Source organism: Plenodomus lingam (assembly GCF_022343315.1).
Source record: "Plenodomus lingam strain CAN1 chromosome Unknown contig_19, whole genome shotgun sequence".
NCBI classification, from domain to species: Eukaryota; Fungi; Ascomycota; class Dothideomycetes; order Pleosporales; family Leptosphaeriaceae; genus Plenodomus; species Plenodomus lingam.
In genome coordinates this window covers 57,877-75,222 of record NW_027093936.1, presented here as the reverse complement: position 1 = coordinate 75,222, position 17,346 = coordinate 57,877, and the positions used below count along the sequence as shown (strand labels likewise).

The following is a 17,346-nucleotide window of genomic DNA, read 5'->3' as shown; positions in this document are numbered from 1 at the left end:
GCTAAGTCTTCCCCTACCTATAACACGCGTAAGCGTTACTACTATTACTAAGAGATATAGAGGCGTTAGAATAATATAAATAATAGTTTAGGGGGGGCTAGAGGGGGGTTAGTTATAGATAGTAATAGTATAAACACTGCTACCTAATTATTAGCTATATTATAAAACTTTAGTAGCAGGGCACTTGCTTAGAGTGTTATTAGGATAAATAAAAAGATATCTCTAATACCTTTCTACTTCTTAATTATAACAAAGGTCTAAGTTATTATTCTAGTTTCCTTTTACCCTTGCCTCCTAGCTTTTATATATATTAGGCTATTATTATATATAATATCCCTATACTATTCCCTAAACCTATCTAGAGCCTTAGTATCCTATATAACCTCTAGTAGGTGCTATATTAGATTAATATACCCCTTCTATTTTACTAGCACTTAATACTTTCCTTTTCCTCTTATATTCTTTATATAAAGGATCTCTTCTACTTCCTATTTATCTAGCGTTATATCTTTATTTTCTAGAGTAACTATTAGACCTAGTTATAAGTCCTAAAGCCTCTAGCTTAGTAGCAGGTTGTTAGCAGCTCTCTCTAGTAGATCCACATGCACGGTCTTATATAAGTTCCCTAGTAAATCTAATACTACTATAAGTAGAGTAGGGACTTCTATTACTCTATACTTTATCTATAGCTAGTTAAATATTTTACTTAGTTAGTTTATCTTTATATTGCGCATTGCAAACTAAACTATATTACCTTTTAGGAACTTTTTAGCTAGGCGTTAGGACTAGTTTATTGCTTCCTATTATTATTACTATTAGAATATAATAGTAGCTTACGCTAGCTCTACACCCCTCTATAGGTGCAATAAGAACGCTATAGCCTCTCTATAAGGATTTATAGGCTTTACTAGTAGTAATATTATCTTTTATAGCGTGTCTATAGTATACCTATTTAAAAGTAGATTTAGGCTAATACTAGTTATACTAGAGTCCCTATTATTAAGTATAAGTTAGTAGGCTAGCAGGTAGTTAGGCTAGTTAGTCTGCTTAAAGCATACTATTATGCGCAGCACTACCTGCACCTCTTAGTTTGCCCACTCTATCCTGCTGTCTATCTAGGGGTAATATGTAGTGGACAGTAACTAGTTTATCTTTGTTATCTAGCACAACGTTATCTAGAAGGATCCTAACTAGTTAGAGCCTTAGTTAGTAATAATAGAGGATAGGAAGCCCTAGAACTACTACTAGTTATCCTAGAAGATCCTCGCACAATAATTAGCTACTATAGAGACTATTACTTTAAGCTAAATATATTTAGATAATCTATTAGTAATAACTAATAGGAACTAAGGTTTACTATTATCTTTTATAGGTAGGTTAACTATAAAATCTATAGATATTTAGGACTAGTATTATAACGCAACTAGTATAGGTTATAACAGACCCTATTAGCGCTTCTAGGAGATATAAGCACTATAATAATAGTAGTTCTAAATATACTGCGTAATGTCTCCTAATATTCTATCCTAATAATAGTTGCAGTGTAGTATTTAAAATATTATATTCTTTCCTAGATATCCTACTAAACCTAATTTATGTGCTTGCTATATAATAGTAGTTATAAGGGGTTCCTATATTAGTAACTAAATAACGCCCCTCTAAAGCAAAGTACTGTGTGCGCTAATTATACAGTCCCTAATCTATTACTTTGTGTTAGTAGAAACTAGGAAAGACCTAGCGCCTTTCTAAACTACATTAAGACGCACTTAGTATATCTTATCTTCTAATACTGCTTTGTCCTATAGTGTCTGCATGTATAGGTTAGCAAAAAGGCTAGCGCCCTTTAGTAACTTAGACGCCTCCTCTACTTCTAACACTATAACCTAAATTAATTTAGGGCGCATTACTAACTATAGTGTTGCTTTAGAGGAGTTTAAGTCTTATAGTTACCTACTTAAGGTATTAGGTTATCCTATAAGATAGCTAGGTCTATACTATAGGATATACTAATATTTTAAAAGTTCCTCTACCTAGTAGCACTATTGCTCGCTTAAGCTTTAAAGGCTAGTAAAGTACTCTAGGTTTTTATAGTCTATAAATATTATAAATAGTTTATAAATACTCTATAACTCTGCTAACTAGCTTTTAAGATACTTAATAATAGCTAGCAATTCCTTATTATATATAGTGTAGTTTCGTCTCTCTAGCGTTAGTGCTATAGAGTAGTAAGTAACTAGGCGCTAGACGCCCCTAACTTTTTGCAATAAGCAACCCCTAAGAGCGTATCCTAAATAGTCTACTTCTAATAATATTTCTTTAGCTAGGTCCTATTATATTAGTACTAGTCTAGATATAAATGCCTTTTTTAGTGTATTAAATATACTCTATTCTTCCTCTCCCTATTAGAATAGGGTGTCCTTCCTAGTTAGTTAGTTTAAAGGCGCTACTACTTTAGAAAACTTTGCAATAAAATTATAGTAGAAGTTAGCAAAACCTAGAAAACTCCTTACCTCTCTTATATTCCTAGGGGGTTCCTATTCCTATACTACCCTAAGCTTTTTAGGGTTAGGTCTAAGTAATTTGCCTACCTTAATAATATAGCCTAGGTAGCGTACCTCCTTAACACTAAACGCACACTTCTCTAAGTCTAGGTGTAGTCCTGCTTCTTTTAATAGCATAAGTACACGCTTTACTTTTTCTATATAGTTAAACTAGTCTCCTCCTAAATAAATTAGGATATTATTAAGGTAGGCTATTATATATAATCTAAGTAACTCTATAAGCGTAGTATTAATATATTATTAGAAAGTAGATAGCGCACTACTAAGACTAAATAGATATACTAACTATTTATATAACCTAAACTAGGTATAGAAAGCTATTAAGGACTTATAACCTTCTACTATTCTAACTTTATAAAAGGCAGCGCAAATATCTACTTTTGTAAACTAATTTATACTAGATAGTGTGCGTTAAGTTTCCTTAATAAGTAGTAGTAGGTATTAGTCTAATATTGTTATACTATTAAGTATCTAGTAATCTATATAAAGGCGCTAACTACCTAATAGCTTCTTTACTAGCAATACTAGAGCTCTAGCTATAGAAGAGCTTGCTTAGATCTAGCCCTTGTCTATTAATCTAGTAAGTTATATTCTTAGTTCTAGTAATTAATTATAAGATATAGGGTATAGGGGACCCTATAGGGGGTTAGGCTAGGTTCTATCTAGGAGAGTTATTAACTAAATATAGTAATCTATACTACCCTAATAGGGCGGCAAACTACTTACTAACTCTTTATTAAACAGGTCCCTAAACTCTTATAGTTCTAGTAGCAACTTTATCTTTCTAGTTTTATACTTAGGCTTATAGGGAACTATGCTATTAGTAATATAGATAGTGTGTATATTAATAGGACTTCCCTTATTAACACTTCCTAGATATTTTATTAGGCGTAAGTTATATATTACTTATAAAATATCTAGTATATTTATTATAAATATTTATACCTATATATCTTCCTATTAGGGTCCTTAATTTAGTAACCCTGCTATAACTAAACCTAAGATAATAGAGATATAGGTAGGATATAGGCGTCTCCTACTCTCCTATACTACTATATTTCCTACCTTCCTAATTATTAATTTGCCTTATAGAATATCTATAATAACGCCCTCTCTACATAGCTATAGTCTACCTAGTATTAGTTAATAGGAGAGACTAGGTACTATATAGGCTAAAAGCTAAGACTACTAACTATCTAAATTATAGTCTAATACTACTAACTATAAAATTCTTATACCCTTAGCAATTCCCTAGGTATTTTATAAGGGTTGCGGGGGAATATTTATAAAGTTCCTACTAATCTATCTTACTAACTTTTCCTTAACTATACTAAAATACTAGCACCCTAAATTAACTATTACTTGCATATTCTCTACTCTACCTAGGAGGAGGGGAATAAAGAAAGGAGGATTATTTAACCTAGCCTTAATATCTAGGGGACACTTAATAGCCTCTACTATTAATAATTCCTCTATTACAGTGTCCTCCTTATACCCCTAACTTAGCCTAAAGTTAGGGGTAGCTAGTTTCCTAAATTAGAGCTGCTTGCTAATACTGCAACTATCTTAATACCTACTAGTTACAGCAATAGGGTATTAGGGCATGCACGCACAAAATAACTACCCTATCTATACTAGGTGCAGACCTTTGCTAGTTTCTATATATTAAATAGGTCCTATAGGATCTAGTTAGGACGTAATATTAGTAGTTTAGTAAGTGCACTTAATAAGGCTGCTACTTCTACTATATTTATATTGCTATCCTAATCTAAGTTAGACTTCTACTAGGGTTCCTTAGACTTACTAGCCTAAAGAAAACCTAGTTCTAGAGAGGCTATTTTAATATCTACTATAATTATCTTATATTCCTCTATAGCTATATTATAGTTTATCCTAGAGACTCCCCTATTAAGGGAAACTAAGTGTATATAACTATTAAGAGATTACTAAAGTTATAAAAGCTTCTATTTATTATCCTAGTGTAAACCTCCTAACTATATAAGAAGCTATATAAAATTTATAAAGAACTTTATAAAAGGCTAATTTTAGCCCTAATATAATTATTCTAATATAACTTAGGCGTACTCCTACCTATAATAGTTACTATAATAAAACGCTAGGTAGTTAAGAAACCTGCTTATATCCTAACGCTTACGTGTACTATCCTTAAAGTATAGTGCTATAGCGCGCTAAACTATAGGTAATAACTAGGACTAAATATATATAAACCTTACCTCCTTATCCCTAATAAAGACCTTGTCTGCACGTAGTTTAAACTCTATAGTTATTTACTAGGAGGAGAAGTTTACCTTAGTGCTATTATATAGCAAGCTAATTAGGAAGGGTTTATAATATAAGGCAGGAGAGGGCAGAGGTAGTATATTATTAAACCTAGCAGGCTTAGAGGAGGGTTAGGATAGAATCTAATTGCGTATTTCCTTATTCTATTAACGTAGTATAGCTATTATAGCAGAGTCTTAAGCCTATTATTCTATTAATTTATAGACCTATTATATTAGCCTTTCTACTATATTAGGTTGCACCTAGTTATTCTAAATATCTAGCGCGTCTATCTCTTATTACTATTATAGTATATTTAGAAGAAGATACTAAAATATTATAGACTAGCCTTAAGAGAGAATATAATAAGCGTTAATAATAGTATTTAGTATCTTAAAGGAGAGGTAAGCCCTTAGCGCCTTTTTATAGGTGTGCAATGTGTTCGCTTAGTAGTAGTGTTAGACTTAGTCTATCTTGTGTTAGACCTAGGCTTGGGCATAAGCCTAAGCCCTTCACACTAATACTATTAATACTAGTCGCGGGCCATCTAGCAGCATCCCCTGCAGTACTAATTTACAGGCTGCAGGATGTTAACCGATTCGGGTAAGGTAAGGCTTATGACCAGGACACTTTTCTTATTGCGACCCGGACGAATAACACTTGCCCAATGTGATCCGCTAATGGAGCTTTGATGTGTTTATTGGTTAATAGCTGCCACGATGCAGGACTAAGCCGCCGGGGGTGCTCGCTTAGGGCTGCATCTGCACGCCGTGCTCAGCGTGGCTATGAGGAGTTGACGTTACTGTGCTTCACCTCACTGAACAGTATGACAGGTTTCTATGCACGCTGTATGTCTTGTCAAGGGTAGATGAAGGAAAGTTGGTATAGCAGAATATACGGTGGCAGATGGGCTTCAATTACAGTCCTGGATGATGGTGTGTAATGTTAGACTGTTCATGCGGCTAATTCTGTGCTTGGGGGCGGTTGCATTCATTCTTGGATAGTGCGAACTCTTGGGTGACTGCATGACCGTGGTTCGCGGTACTGGTAGTGAACTCCGCACATGTCTACCCCGCTAGAACGGCCATCGGGAAAATAATAGACCGATCGCAAATCTACAGGTAGAAATTCCTTCCTTACTATGCAAGGCAACTACATTAAAGCACTATGACTAGATATGATGTACGCATAATTCGTTGCTATGCTAAAATATGGCTAAACATATGCAGGAATGCCTTCGTGCGCTGAATAGATTGCAAATACCTCGCAGGCACGCTGTACCACGCAGCGTATCTGCGAAACAACGCACAAAAGATTGGCTAAGAATACTTGGTGTTGACGCAAGTAAGCTAAATATGATCTTGCGCCTATACTTACAAAACGTAGAACACACAATTTCAAAATATAAAGTTCATCCATATCGCAGGTACAAAGGGCAAAGGAACTACTGCTCTGTATTGCGAACATCTCTTATCACAATACCAGCAGAAGACCAAGTCCTATCTGAAGCTAGGCTGTTTAACGTCTCCACACGTCAGTGATGTACGCGAAAGAATTCGGCTTGACGCTATGCCGATTTCCAAAGAGCTCTTTGTTCAATATTTCTCTGAAGTATATGACAAGATGAACAACGCTTCATTACAAGACTCAGTCTCGAGTGCTGAGGGACCTGCAATCTGCCCAAACATCCCTGGTTATCCTGGTTTCTTGGCCTTACTCGGCTTGTACATAATGTACAAAGAGAACGTACAGATCGCCGTTGTAGAAACGGGCGTGGGGGGTGAAAATGACTCGACCAATGTCATTGAACGCCCTATTGCGACTGGGATCACGACACTAGGCCTGGATCATATGAATGTGTTAGGCCCAGACTTGAAAAGCATCGCATGGCACAAGGCAGGAATATTCAAGACAGGAGTGCCGGCATTCACTGTAGAGCAAGACGCTGAGGCACTAGAGACGCTTCAGAATAGATCTCTTGAAAAGAGGACGGCTGGTAAACTTACCGTGGTCTCTGATGATGCCATACTTGGATATAGGCTCTCTGTTGTCCCTGACCGCCCTTATCAGAGACGTAATGCGGCTTTGGCTCTAGCTCTATGCAATGTCTGCTTGCGGACCATAGATTCGGCTTTTGTAATGACAACGGAAATGGCCAGCGTCTTACGATACACACAGTTGCCAGGCCGCAGCGAAATTCTTAAAGACGGACAGCGTACATGGCTTCTGAGTGCTGCGCACAACGAACTGAGCATGATTGAAGCTTCACATTGGTTCAAAGCTGTTCTTGATCAACTAGAGTAAGATGCACCACAGTATTAGACTTCAAGCGCTTACATCTTCACAGACACGCTAATACGCCTCATGTGCTACTCTTTGGCCATGAATCCTGGCGGGAGAAGGAACTGATTTTGAAGAGACTTCACGATATAGTTTGTGCTGAAGGACATAATTTTCAACGAGTTATCTTTTGCACACATCGCTCAGGAATTGAGGACAAGAAACCAGGTGAGCGAATATATACACCTGCTTACACCTAGGCTTGCTTATAATTTTCGTCGTAGACCTAGCCGATTCCCGCATCGACGTATTTCGCGCCTCTGAGGTCGCAAAGTATCATGCGCAGACTTGGCAAGAGCTGGCGGGTCAAGAAGCCACCGTATTCAGTACTATACAGGAAGCTGTAAGGTTTATACAGGGAGAATATACCTCAGCAATAGTGCTTGTTGGAGGCCATATATATGTAGCTGGTGTGGTGCGCTATCTTTTACAATAAGGAGTAGTTGACCAAGATGTTTGAAGTGCAGCAATATACATTTACGCCTCAGCTTCCCAAACTCGCGTGACTAATGATACTTGCACGCAATTGAGAGCTTATGCTACTATTTTGTTGCAGAATATAGTCTAGCCAGAAGCTAGGCATACTCCGCATCCAGAAATGATCAACTTTGGGAGACAACAATATAACACTAGCCTTCTGTAACCATTCTATATCTGTCTCGTTTCCTGGGATTTTCTGATGTGCGCAATGAAGAGAAAGGCAAATCGCTGCGTAATCCCATCCTGAAGTACTTAAGACTTCGTATCGACTCACCCAGCGGACTAACGTGTGCCATAGATCTAATGTGTAAGACCATCCCGTTGTATCGTGAGCTCTTCGATGGTAGCTCTGCGCGAGCAAGATCAGGGTGCGGACATGCCTCTGCTGGTCGTTCCTTGCAATGCACGCACCACCGCGCTCAAAATAGCGTCTGAGCTGCCAGAGGATGTCGTCTGATTCCTGATATCTCTCGAGATAACAGCAAACCTCGGAGAAAGAGAGTAGCAACGACCTGTGGTAGGTATCTTCCAGGGCTTCTAGCTCATTTGCTGTCGTGAGAGCTCTCAGCCCTTCTACCTCCTCCCAAAGCATATCGTACGCAAGCTGAGGCGCTTTATTTTCGCAATAAGCATCACACAAGTTCGCAAGTACGTACGAACGAGTACGAGATGTGTCGTCGATGAGCCCAAGTCTCAAACTTTCGATGGCGATATCGTATCTGCCGATGTGTTTGCTTGCAATCCCTGTAACGGTAGCTAGCTTCCGCTCCACTCGCATCTGGTAGAGGCTAGAATTAGTGGCCTCCCAACGTGTGCAAACCGTGATGGCTTCTTCGAACTCGGTTTCTGCTATGTGGATCCAGGATCGGGAGTTTATCAGCAAACCATGGATAGAATGGAGAAGCGGGTCCACTGGAACGCCTGGATTGACCGATTTCCAGTATTCTTCGATAACACTTTTGGCCTCGTTCAGGTCGCCCTTGGCACGCAACACAAAACTGCGTCTGTATGCGAGGTATGCTCGATCATTGATATTGATGCCTTCTGGTACAAGTTTACTAGCGATTGCGATAGACTGAGACTTCCATTCGTTATCTGAAAATTTGGAGGCTTGTAGAAGAGCGCGCATCATCGTGCTTACTAGAAATGGCTTATTGTCCTGCTTGTGATTGTTGACAAGCTGACGGAATAATGGTAACGCTCGCAATGAATGTTGTCGCACACTGCCACTCCATTGTTAAACAGGGTTCGTAAATTTAACCTGGAACAACTTACTTGCTCACGTATTCGCAGCATCCTGTGAAGAAGAAGCAGGAAAGTATCACAGCTTGATCAGTGTCGTAAGCCTCGTTCGCGGCTTTCACCCGAGACACGATCAGTGTCTCCCCCGGTACGCTGGAATTGCGTATCTCGACCAAGCCAAGAGACTCATAGTGGACGAGTGTGGCGTCCAGAGCATTCTGATCGCTTAATATATTATAGATAGCTGGATGAAGACCTAGCTCAAGGATATTAAAGTGTTCGATGTTTCCATCAGGAGACCAACGATTTCTAAACTGGCCCCCAGCTATGAGCAACGATTTAGGAACCGGGTGTCCTACCAGCGTGCACACATGGAGCAATGAGAATAGCCTTCCTTGCTTCGTTGTGAGATAGCGCAGGGCTGTGCAAACATGGTCGAGACTGTTTTGCGTCAGCACTACCTACACAAGTTAATAGGTAATTAACGCACCTGATTTCAGGGTTCCACTTTGCAATTTGGCTAGGGACAGACCAAAAGGGGAAGGAACCGATGTCCAGTGATGCTTTTATAGCTTCGAATTTCGACATGTACTCGTTATCCTGATCACCGTTATCCTTTAGGTGTCGAAGCCCGCTAGCTGTCGTTGGCGCGTCTAGGTACCACTGTTAGCCATGATCAAGCTAGACAGTGCGGGACTTACATTCTGCCACTACGGCTGTGGCCATCTCAAGTTTCCATCCGGACTTCACCAATTTTCCTATAACCTTGCTGTGGAGCCATTCCACACTATTGCGGATCCGTAGTAAGTAATCATATGAGGTAGCGCTGACGAGAACAAGCTGCACCAGCTGATTGGCTTCATCCCCATTGAAACGGCCAAGCGCATGGCCAGCTGTGACGCAAGATAGGTAGCGGAATAGTTCAATGCTGTAATAGCCAGTCTTCTTCATAGAAACCAAGTCGGTGGCTCTGCATTTCAGCTCCTTCATTGCTAAAGTCGCATTCGTGCAAAGTCGATGTATATTGACGCGCTTTGGTGCCTGCTTCTTGAACGTAATATCAATATCATTGTAATCTGGCTCCGTCCATGGTCGTTTCTGCGTACGAGGTGCACTGTGGAAGATGGGTTTCAAAGAATTGTGCTTGATATCGCATTCCGCATGATGTTGTTGAAGTATCTTCAGCTCCTGCTCAGCTACGGCAAGCTTGACCTTCAACTGGTAGACGGTGGGTTCAGGCATGGCAAAGGTAAGACGGGTTTGCGACACGATTTCAGCGACAGCACACCTATTTGTGGTCGGCAAGTCATAGCACAGCACGGACACTCTATGCTTGGCACGACGCTATTTTGAGACTGGGGCGCTTCGTCTAGCGAATCGCTGGTGTGCGTGATTGCAAGTTCCCGTGCTGCAGCAATGGCAAATGATATTCGTCCGGGTCACAATAAGCTAAACGTCCGGGTCACAAGCCTGCTAAACCTATATCAGCGCTGGGCGTATACTTAGCATGTATTATACTAGGGAATAAGGTTTTCTATAAATATATCTCTAGGACCCTTACCCTATCCCTAACCCTAACTAACCTAACCCTACCTACTAGTACACCCGAAGAAGAAGACGGTATCGTCTACATCATCAGGATATGCAACTACGCTCCGCAGATCAGTGATCTTGCTAGGTGTGAGTGAAACCATTTGAGCTATAATATTAGACTCGAGGTGCACGCATGTCCAGTAGACCCACTTGATCGAGTTGAGTTTGCTTCGTTCCTTGAGGGGCAGAGTGGTACTATGCTTCAAGCCCAGACTCTGAGTAAACTTCGGATTACCCTTGATTATCACATAGCACACACGACAAGCACTGTTAATCCAGCTCCAGCTTTCCAGGACGCGAGTGAACTGATCCAGATAGAGCGCGGCCAGTATCATGGCCTGCGCATGGCCCAGTGAGTTGCCTCCTTGCTCGCTTCCGAGGATCCGTACTGCGTTGGCGTAATAGTCGATTCCGGGAAGCTTATCGTTCGAAGCGTTTGGGTGTTGCGCCCCATCCTCCTGAGGCGCAGGTAATGGCTCGCTGTGGGTGCAGACTTTGCCAAGCGCCAGTACGAGCAGGACAATCGCATTGCTCAATGAGCGTTCCATCCCACCATCAGACAACGGGTTTTCATAATCCAAGCCGCCATACCACTTGCTCTTCAAGCCCTCCCCCATGGCTAGTGCATCCGCCATTATTGCGCGAGTCGCAATCTCCTTGAGATCGGGGCTATTCTTTTTGCTGAAAGCCCTGATCATTGTGCTAAGATTGTTTTCGTCCATGAAAGGATGCAACTTGTGAATGGTTTCGATGTATGAGTTGTACAGTTTCCAGACGGTACTAGATTGCAAGTCAGGCTTATGGTCTAGGCCTAGTCCGCTATTGTTGTCTCGTCGTGGATCACTTGTAGGTCCAAGTGTGTTATGATTGTAGCCCTTACCAGCCTCCCAAATGTGAAGCAACCTGCGGTTTCGCTCGAGACCCATGGGATCCATACCACTGGACAAATCTTTAATAGACGGCCATTCGTCGAAGAGCATGTGGGCAGGGGTGATGTGTCTAGTTGGCCATCCGCTCGACGCAGGATCTTCCGATGATGAGACCGCGTGTGAAGTTTGACTGAGCGTGCGGGCGGGTGGTGACGAAGCATTGATGCTCTGGTTCAACGCTACGGTGTCATCTTTCAAAGATCCGAGATCCTGCTTCATTGCTTGCAATGTTTCATTTGCAGTAGATAGACTTTTGACTAGCATTGCTATCGAAGGTGTTCTCCTAAACGTCATAAACGTCAGCGTATATTGTTCATCATGAACATGCCACGTACGGCGGAGGGGGTGCCTCTTTGTATAGACAAGGAGTCTGAGTGAGCTCGCAATGATGGCACGGTTCTTCTCCATCACACTTGCGCTTTCGTGCTCGGCACTCAGTGCATGCTATTGTGGTACGTTTTTTGTGCGATATTTGACCAGCTGGAACTCCTAATGGTCGTGGATGGACGACGTGGCTGGTCTGATACGGATAAGTGTATGCAGGTGGTGGATGAATTTCGAAGTCTGCCTGGGGCTGGTCGATGTGAAATTGTGATGAAGGGATAGTTAAGTCGTGAGGAGGTGGAAAACGATGGTCGTTTCTGAAATAGAATTCATGAGAGCGATCTTGCGCCATGTGAGATACAATCGTGCGTATAGATGGTGGGTTGGTTCAGAGGGACGTCTAAGAAGGTGACAGGATAAGGGAGCTTGAAGATGTACGGAAGGTTACTACTACTAGCCTTACGAAGGACAACAAGACTGACCACTCTAAGGAGCCACCTGTGAAAGATACTAGGCCACTTCTGCCGGCCAGTGGCCGGTGAATTAGGTTAGCGTCAGAATACTGGTAGCCATGCAAGAGACTAAACCACTTCTGCCGGCCAGTGGCCGGTGAATTAGGCTAGCGTCAGAATATGTAGCCTTGCAAGAGACTAAACCACTTCTGCCGGCCAGTGGCCGGTGAATTAGGTTAGTGTCTGGCAAGCTGTGGCATCCTGATGCACACCAGGGTATTGTAACATGACATTCTGCAGGCGTAATTTCTTGGTATCACAAATTACGTTCGAGATTGCACAAGCTGTTGAGCATTTTTGGGGGCTCCTTGTCATAGCCCTGTAGTTTAGTCCGAATTCTTGCATCCACTAGACAAGGCGCATCTCACCCCATTGTAGGGCTATTGCCGATCCCACTGTATAAATTTCAGTTGTCACTTAGCTTTCAAATGGTAGAAACCAATTTTATCCTTCATTCTCTCTATCCATTATGGCGAGTCATCCCCGATCCGTCACAAACTTCGAGGAGTGGCAACGTGATTATGCGTTAGAACGATTGGGAGGCGCGTTAGTCGATAAGGTCCTCATCGACGAGATCGGTTGGAGTTGGGAACTTTTGCTTAGGAAAGCAAAGCAGGAGTTCAATGCTGATTTCATCTACGAAAAGCTTTCGAAAAAAGAGGTTTGTCTATGTACCTGTATCCTGAACTTTCATTAACATTTGTTCAGGATAATGTGGTCGTCTTCGGAAAGAAAGCTAATAATGTCCTTGTCATTGGTTACAATCCAAGATCAAACATGGACATGCACGTTGGTGTGTTGAGCAACGCAAACGCAAGGAAGATTGATCAATGGATGAAGGGGGACGACCTGTGTGCAAACAAAAGTGACGGGGTGGAAAGGGCTGTAAACGCCACCTACAATATCCTGACTAGCAATGTGTCTGACACAATGGATAACAAGCCTTGAACGAGCTGAGAACAAGGTTTCATGGAGATTGGCCGTAGATATTAGAGGTCGCGTAGGCAGTTGGAATTTGACATAGAACTGAGCCCGCACATATCCAATGATTATGAAATCGTGAAGAAGAATATTAACAAGAATCTTTGAGGAGACCAGCCTTCTACCAGGCTATGAAGGAACGTTGTATAATACAATAAGGCCTGTCTAGAGTGCCACCAAATTTGTCACAGAAGTGGTTGAAGTCTGAGAAGCGCTTGTCTGGTGGGTGTTAAGATCACCACTTTCGAGGCGCTCTGGGTTGACCGTGCCCGCATGCACCTTCGTACAGAGATCGACGTTCAGACCCAATTTTCCTAACCAGATAGTGGTAGGTTTTGGTGCGATGAACATCGTATACGCACAAGATTCTACCAAGCAGAGCTTCTAGGCTGATTGAGCATGTAATCAAGCATGAAGGGCAATCATACATACCAAAAGAAAGTTTGTGCTATCATCGTACAGAAAAACGATGCTGATTGTGCATGAGGAAATCGCCGCAGCTGCACGGCAAGCCATGAATACTTTATACCTCCACCTCTTGGTTGGATATAAATTGACAACGAGCCCAAAAAAAGCGTAGCCGACAAAGTGACTCATTGACATCAGGCTCTTCCCTCTTATATCTCCATTGGGAAGATGCATGACAACAATGGCCACGGTGCCGATGAAGGTGTTCATTGCGAAGCTAATTGAAATGAGGCTAGCTTGATGAGTCTTTCCAAAGATTCTGTAGAGCAAGAGATTCTGGGAGGTTGTTAGTATTGTAGAATTTTGAGACGGAAGCGTGATTTACCTGACCAGAAGAGCTAGTCAAGTAACAAGCCGCCAGCAAAGACTGCAGTGCGAAATGTGATGATCGAATGAGCCATATGTGAGTCGTAGTGACAGCCACAATGAAAAAGGCTAAGGCTTGCATAACAGACCACCGGGGCAGCCAGCGTAGCAGCATATCTGATCTTGAACTGTAGCAACTGCAAGGATATACCACCTGTACACAAGCTAGGACAAAGTTTGCTACAACACATACAATCACAGTAGCTTTCTGGGCTGGATTCATGCTGAATGGTCGGTAACAATGAAGTGAATATGATGTAGGCCACCGGTGAAACGAAGACAACGCAGCGCACAGTGGCGAAGATGAAGGACGTGAGATGAACGACAGTTATATACTAAGCATTCCACTCTACTACCGAGATTGTCGTGATGGAACGAGCATTGATAAATGGCGACACCCTATGCCATCGGCCCAGTCTATTCAGATGGGCGTCATTGTGCCTTGTGCGTGCATGGTATACAGCAAATCAGCTCAGATGGGTGGAGGTGCTGGGCGGCCCAAGCGATACGACGATTTTGATGCTTGAAGCGGCCACGCCTTTCATGGCATTGGCCCTGTCGCAGCGAGTGTGGAGAAGACTAGACTATCCTTGCTGGCCAGTGGCCGGTGAATTAGGTTAGCGTCCACCCCAAGACTTCTCGAGTTGCCAGGCTCGAAACGCTAGTTGCTAGGCACCATTTCCAATACACACACGGAACTCCCGCGGCATAGTCTGGAGCTGACCCTGGATTCTTTGTTGATCACGAAAAGCAACTCGAGGCATTTGGATGGGTGTTTGCCGTCTTGTAACATATGTGCGAAGCGATCACATTGAGACACTAGAGATAGGAACTTAGTATTTGGCTAGCGATTGCCGTTGCACATAGGGCCCGATCAAGGACCTGCTTAATTTGTGGAAAAAATACATCCACAGCCTAGGAGAATATAAGTGCAAGTGCTGCAACGAATTTGTTAGCATAGCGATCTAATATAGTCCTCTAGGTTCCTAAGCATGTTATGTGCTGCCTTAGCTTATCCTCCTTGTCTGGTACTTAAAAATAGACCTAGAGTTCGTGTATAGCGCCCTCTGTTGTGCAGCTAAAGACAATGTGTGGTGCTTTGCCTATAGGATCCTGCGCTGCTAGAGATGCTAGTAGTCTAATCGCGTAAGCTCCTCCTCCTGCAGCCTAATTCTGTGCTACTATAAGATTTCTATTTGTTACTAGCCCCTTAGCTTTAATAATTAAGAATAGGAAGCGTATGTTGCCTTGCGTAGCGTGTGGATCGCTAACGACTAGCCTAGTAGCTTGCTAGTAATCTAGTAGGTGTGCGTGATTACGACTAAAGGCCTCTTAAGATATCCTAATTATAATATTAGGCTTTAGAGTTGTGATTGTGTTGTTAAGATCGCTAATAGAGGACTTGCTTAGCTTAGTAGATGTGGGTGGAGAGGCGAAGTTAAAGGGCTCGCCGTTAGGTTATACACTACGGTACAAAACCGGTTTACAGTAGCCATATTTATCTAAAGTAGACTAAGAAGTAGTTTAGGTAGAAGAAGTAAACCTAAATAGGGTTTATTATACTATATATTCTATAAAAGTAAACTACTTTTATTTCTACTTCTATTAATCTACTAGTATTACGTAGTAATACCTAGTTTCCTACTATTTAAGTATTTTACCCCTCCTTTCTTTAATCTTCTTCACCACCTCTATCACCACCTCTATCACCACTACCACCTCTATCACCACCACCTCCACCACCACCACCTCTATTATCACCACCTCCTATTAGTAAAAATATCATGACTTATTATTATATTATATGTGCGTATAGCGTAAAGCTAATCTTTTCTACCCCTTTTAGTCTTAGTTAGGTATTATAGGGTATAATAGAAATAAAACTACTTTTTATACTTAATTTAAACCCCTACTATAAAAGTAAACTACTACTTTAATAAAAGTAAACTACTACTTTAAACCTATTTATAGGTATATATAAGGTTAGTTTACACCTATATAGTAAACCCCTAGCGTACTATTCTATAGTAAACAATTTTTTACCGTAGTGCTCTCTGGCTTGATGACAGCCTAAGTTAGACCGAATCACAGCTGGCCTCGGCTAATCTACGATCAGCACACTTGAGCAGGAACCTTGACCGAGATGGGTGCGTGCCTGGCTGGTAGAAGAAACTTGGTATCGAAAAGGGTGGGATTTGACTGAAAGAAAGTGACACTCGTTTGCGTTACCATACAAGGTTCCGACCAACAGCTTGATACATCGCCGCTCCCTGCCGTGCCGTGCTCTCACGTGATCATTCGCACAGACGCTAACGCAACAAGAATGCATAATGAAAGCGCAGCCCTCTGCAAATACTTAAATACCAGCCGTGTCCCGAAAGATTAATACACTTACTTTCATCATCAAGGACTGTAGTCGTTGTTACCATGAGTGTCGCGAAAACACCTTTTGCCTTTTTCTCGGACGGAACGCCCGTACCTTTAGACGGGGAGTTTCACGTTGACCCCTTAGACCCGTCCAAGCTGCTCAGATGCCATGAATCTTGGACACCTCCGGGTGTATCCAAAATCATATCGGGTGGCAACACAGCCTACTTAGGCTTACTCCCTGACAAGTCCGTTCTTAAATTCCCGGTGGACCGAAACGATTCCTTCTCAAAGAAAGCTCTCGACATCGAACACCGTATCCTGTCAGATATTGGAGCCCACGACAGGATTACTAGATATTTGGGAAAACAAGAGTACGGACTCCGCTTTGAACGCGCAGCAAAAGGCGATGTCCGGTCTTACATGTCTACTGTTCAGCTAGACAGCATCCCCGTTCACCTTCGAATGAAATGGTCGACACAAGCAGCAGAAGCCATATCTTTCATTCATTCCCGACGGGTCATACACTGCGATGTACATCCAAACAACTTTCTAGTCGACGACGCGCTGGATCTTCGGCTTTGCGATTTCTCGGGATCCGTGTATGGCAATTTGGATGGAGGTGGTATGGAAAGCGTTCGTTTCTTCCTTCCGAGAGATGCAATGGCTGCTCCGACCATAAAGTCGGACCTTTTCGCATTGGGATCGGTCATCTACTATATCATGTCAGGCCGTGAGCCGTACGATGTTTTGCCAGATGAAGAAGTGACTGCACGTTATTCTCGAGGCGACTTTCCTGGGGTGGACTCGATGCCGTACGGGCAAATCATCTTAAGCTGCTGGAGAGGAGACTTTGACGATGCAGAAGAGGTCTTTCTGGCCCTTCTAAAAGGAGCGTAATGC

At 42.1% G+C, this 17,346-nt stretch overlaps 4 protein-coding genes across 4 annotated transcripts; 3 read left to right on the top strand and 1 right to left on the bottom strand.

The window, feature by feature from the left end:
* Positions 1-6,008: 6,008 nt before the first annotated feature.
* IAQ61_004040 (uncharacterized protein) lies at positions 6,009-7,687 on the top strand (the record flags this gene model as incomplete). The annotated part of the gene is made up of 6 exons (XM_066096177.1): positions 6,009-6,023; positions 6,071-6,181; positions 6,228-7,141; positions 7,189-7,349; positions 7,406-7,524; positions 7,625-7,687. The coding sequence occupies 6 exons, from the start codon at positions 6,009-6,011 to the stop codon at positions 7,685-7,687; spliced, it is 1,383 nt and encodes a 460-aa protein (XP_065953495.1).
* Positions 7,666-12,089, bottom strand: IAQ61_004039 (uncharacterized protein; the record flags this gene model as incomplete). The annotated part of the gene is made up of 6 exons (XM_066096176.1): positions 7,666-8,884; positions 8,937-9,344; positions 9,394-9,556; positions 9,605-10,191; positions 10,497-11,708; positions 11,761-12,089. Coding segments are annotated over 6 exons (3,918 nt in total), but the record flags the coding sequence as incomplete, so codon positions are not given.
* Positions 12,090-12,730: 641 nt separating this feature from the next.
* Positions 12,731-13,209, top strand: IAQ61_004038 (uncharacterized protein; the record flags this gene model as incomplete). Its single annotated transcript, XM_003838643.1, has 2 exons — positions 12,731-12,922; positions 12,970-13,209. The coding sequence occupies 2 exons, from the start codon at positions 12,731-12,733 to the stop codon at positions 13,207-13,209; spliced, it is 432 nt and encodes a 143-aa protein (XP_003838691.1).
* A 3,294-nt stretch (positions 13,210-16,503) lies between these two features.
* Positions 16,504-17,343, top strand: IAQ61_004037 (uncharacterized protein; the record flags this gene model as incomplete). The annotated part of the gene is made up of 1 exon (XM_003838641.1): positions 16,504-17,343. The coding sequence occupies one exon, from the start codon at positions 16,504-16,506 to the stop codon at positions 17,341-17,343; it is 840 nt and encodes a 279-aa protein (XP_003838689.1).
* Between the last annotated feature and the right edge of the window lie 3 nt (positions 17,344-17,346).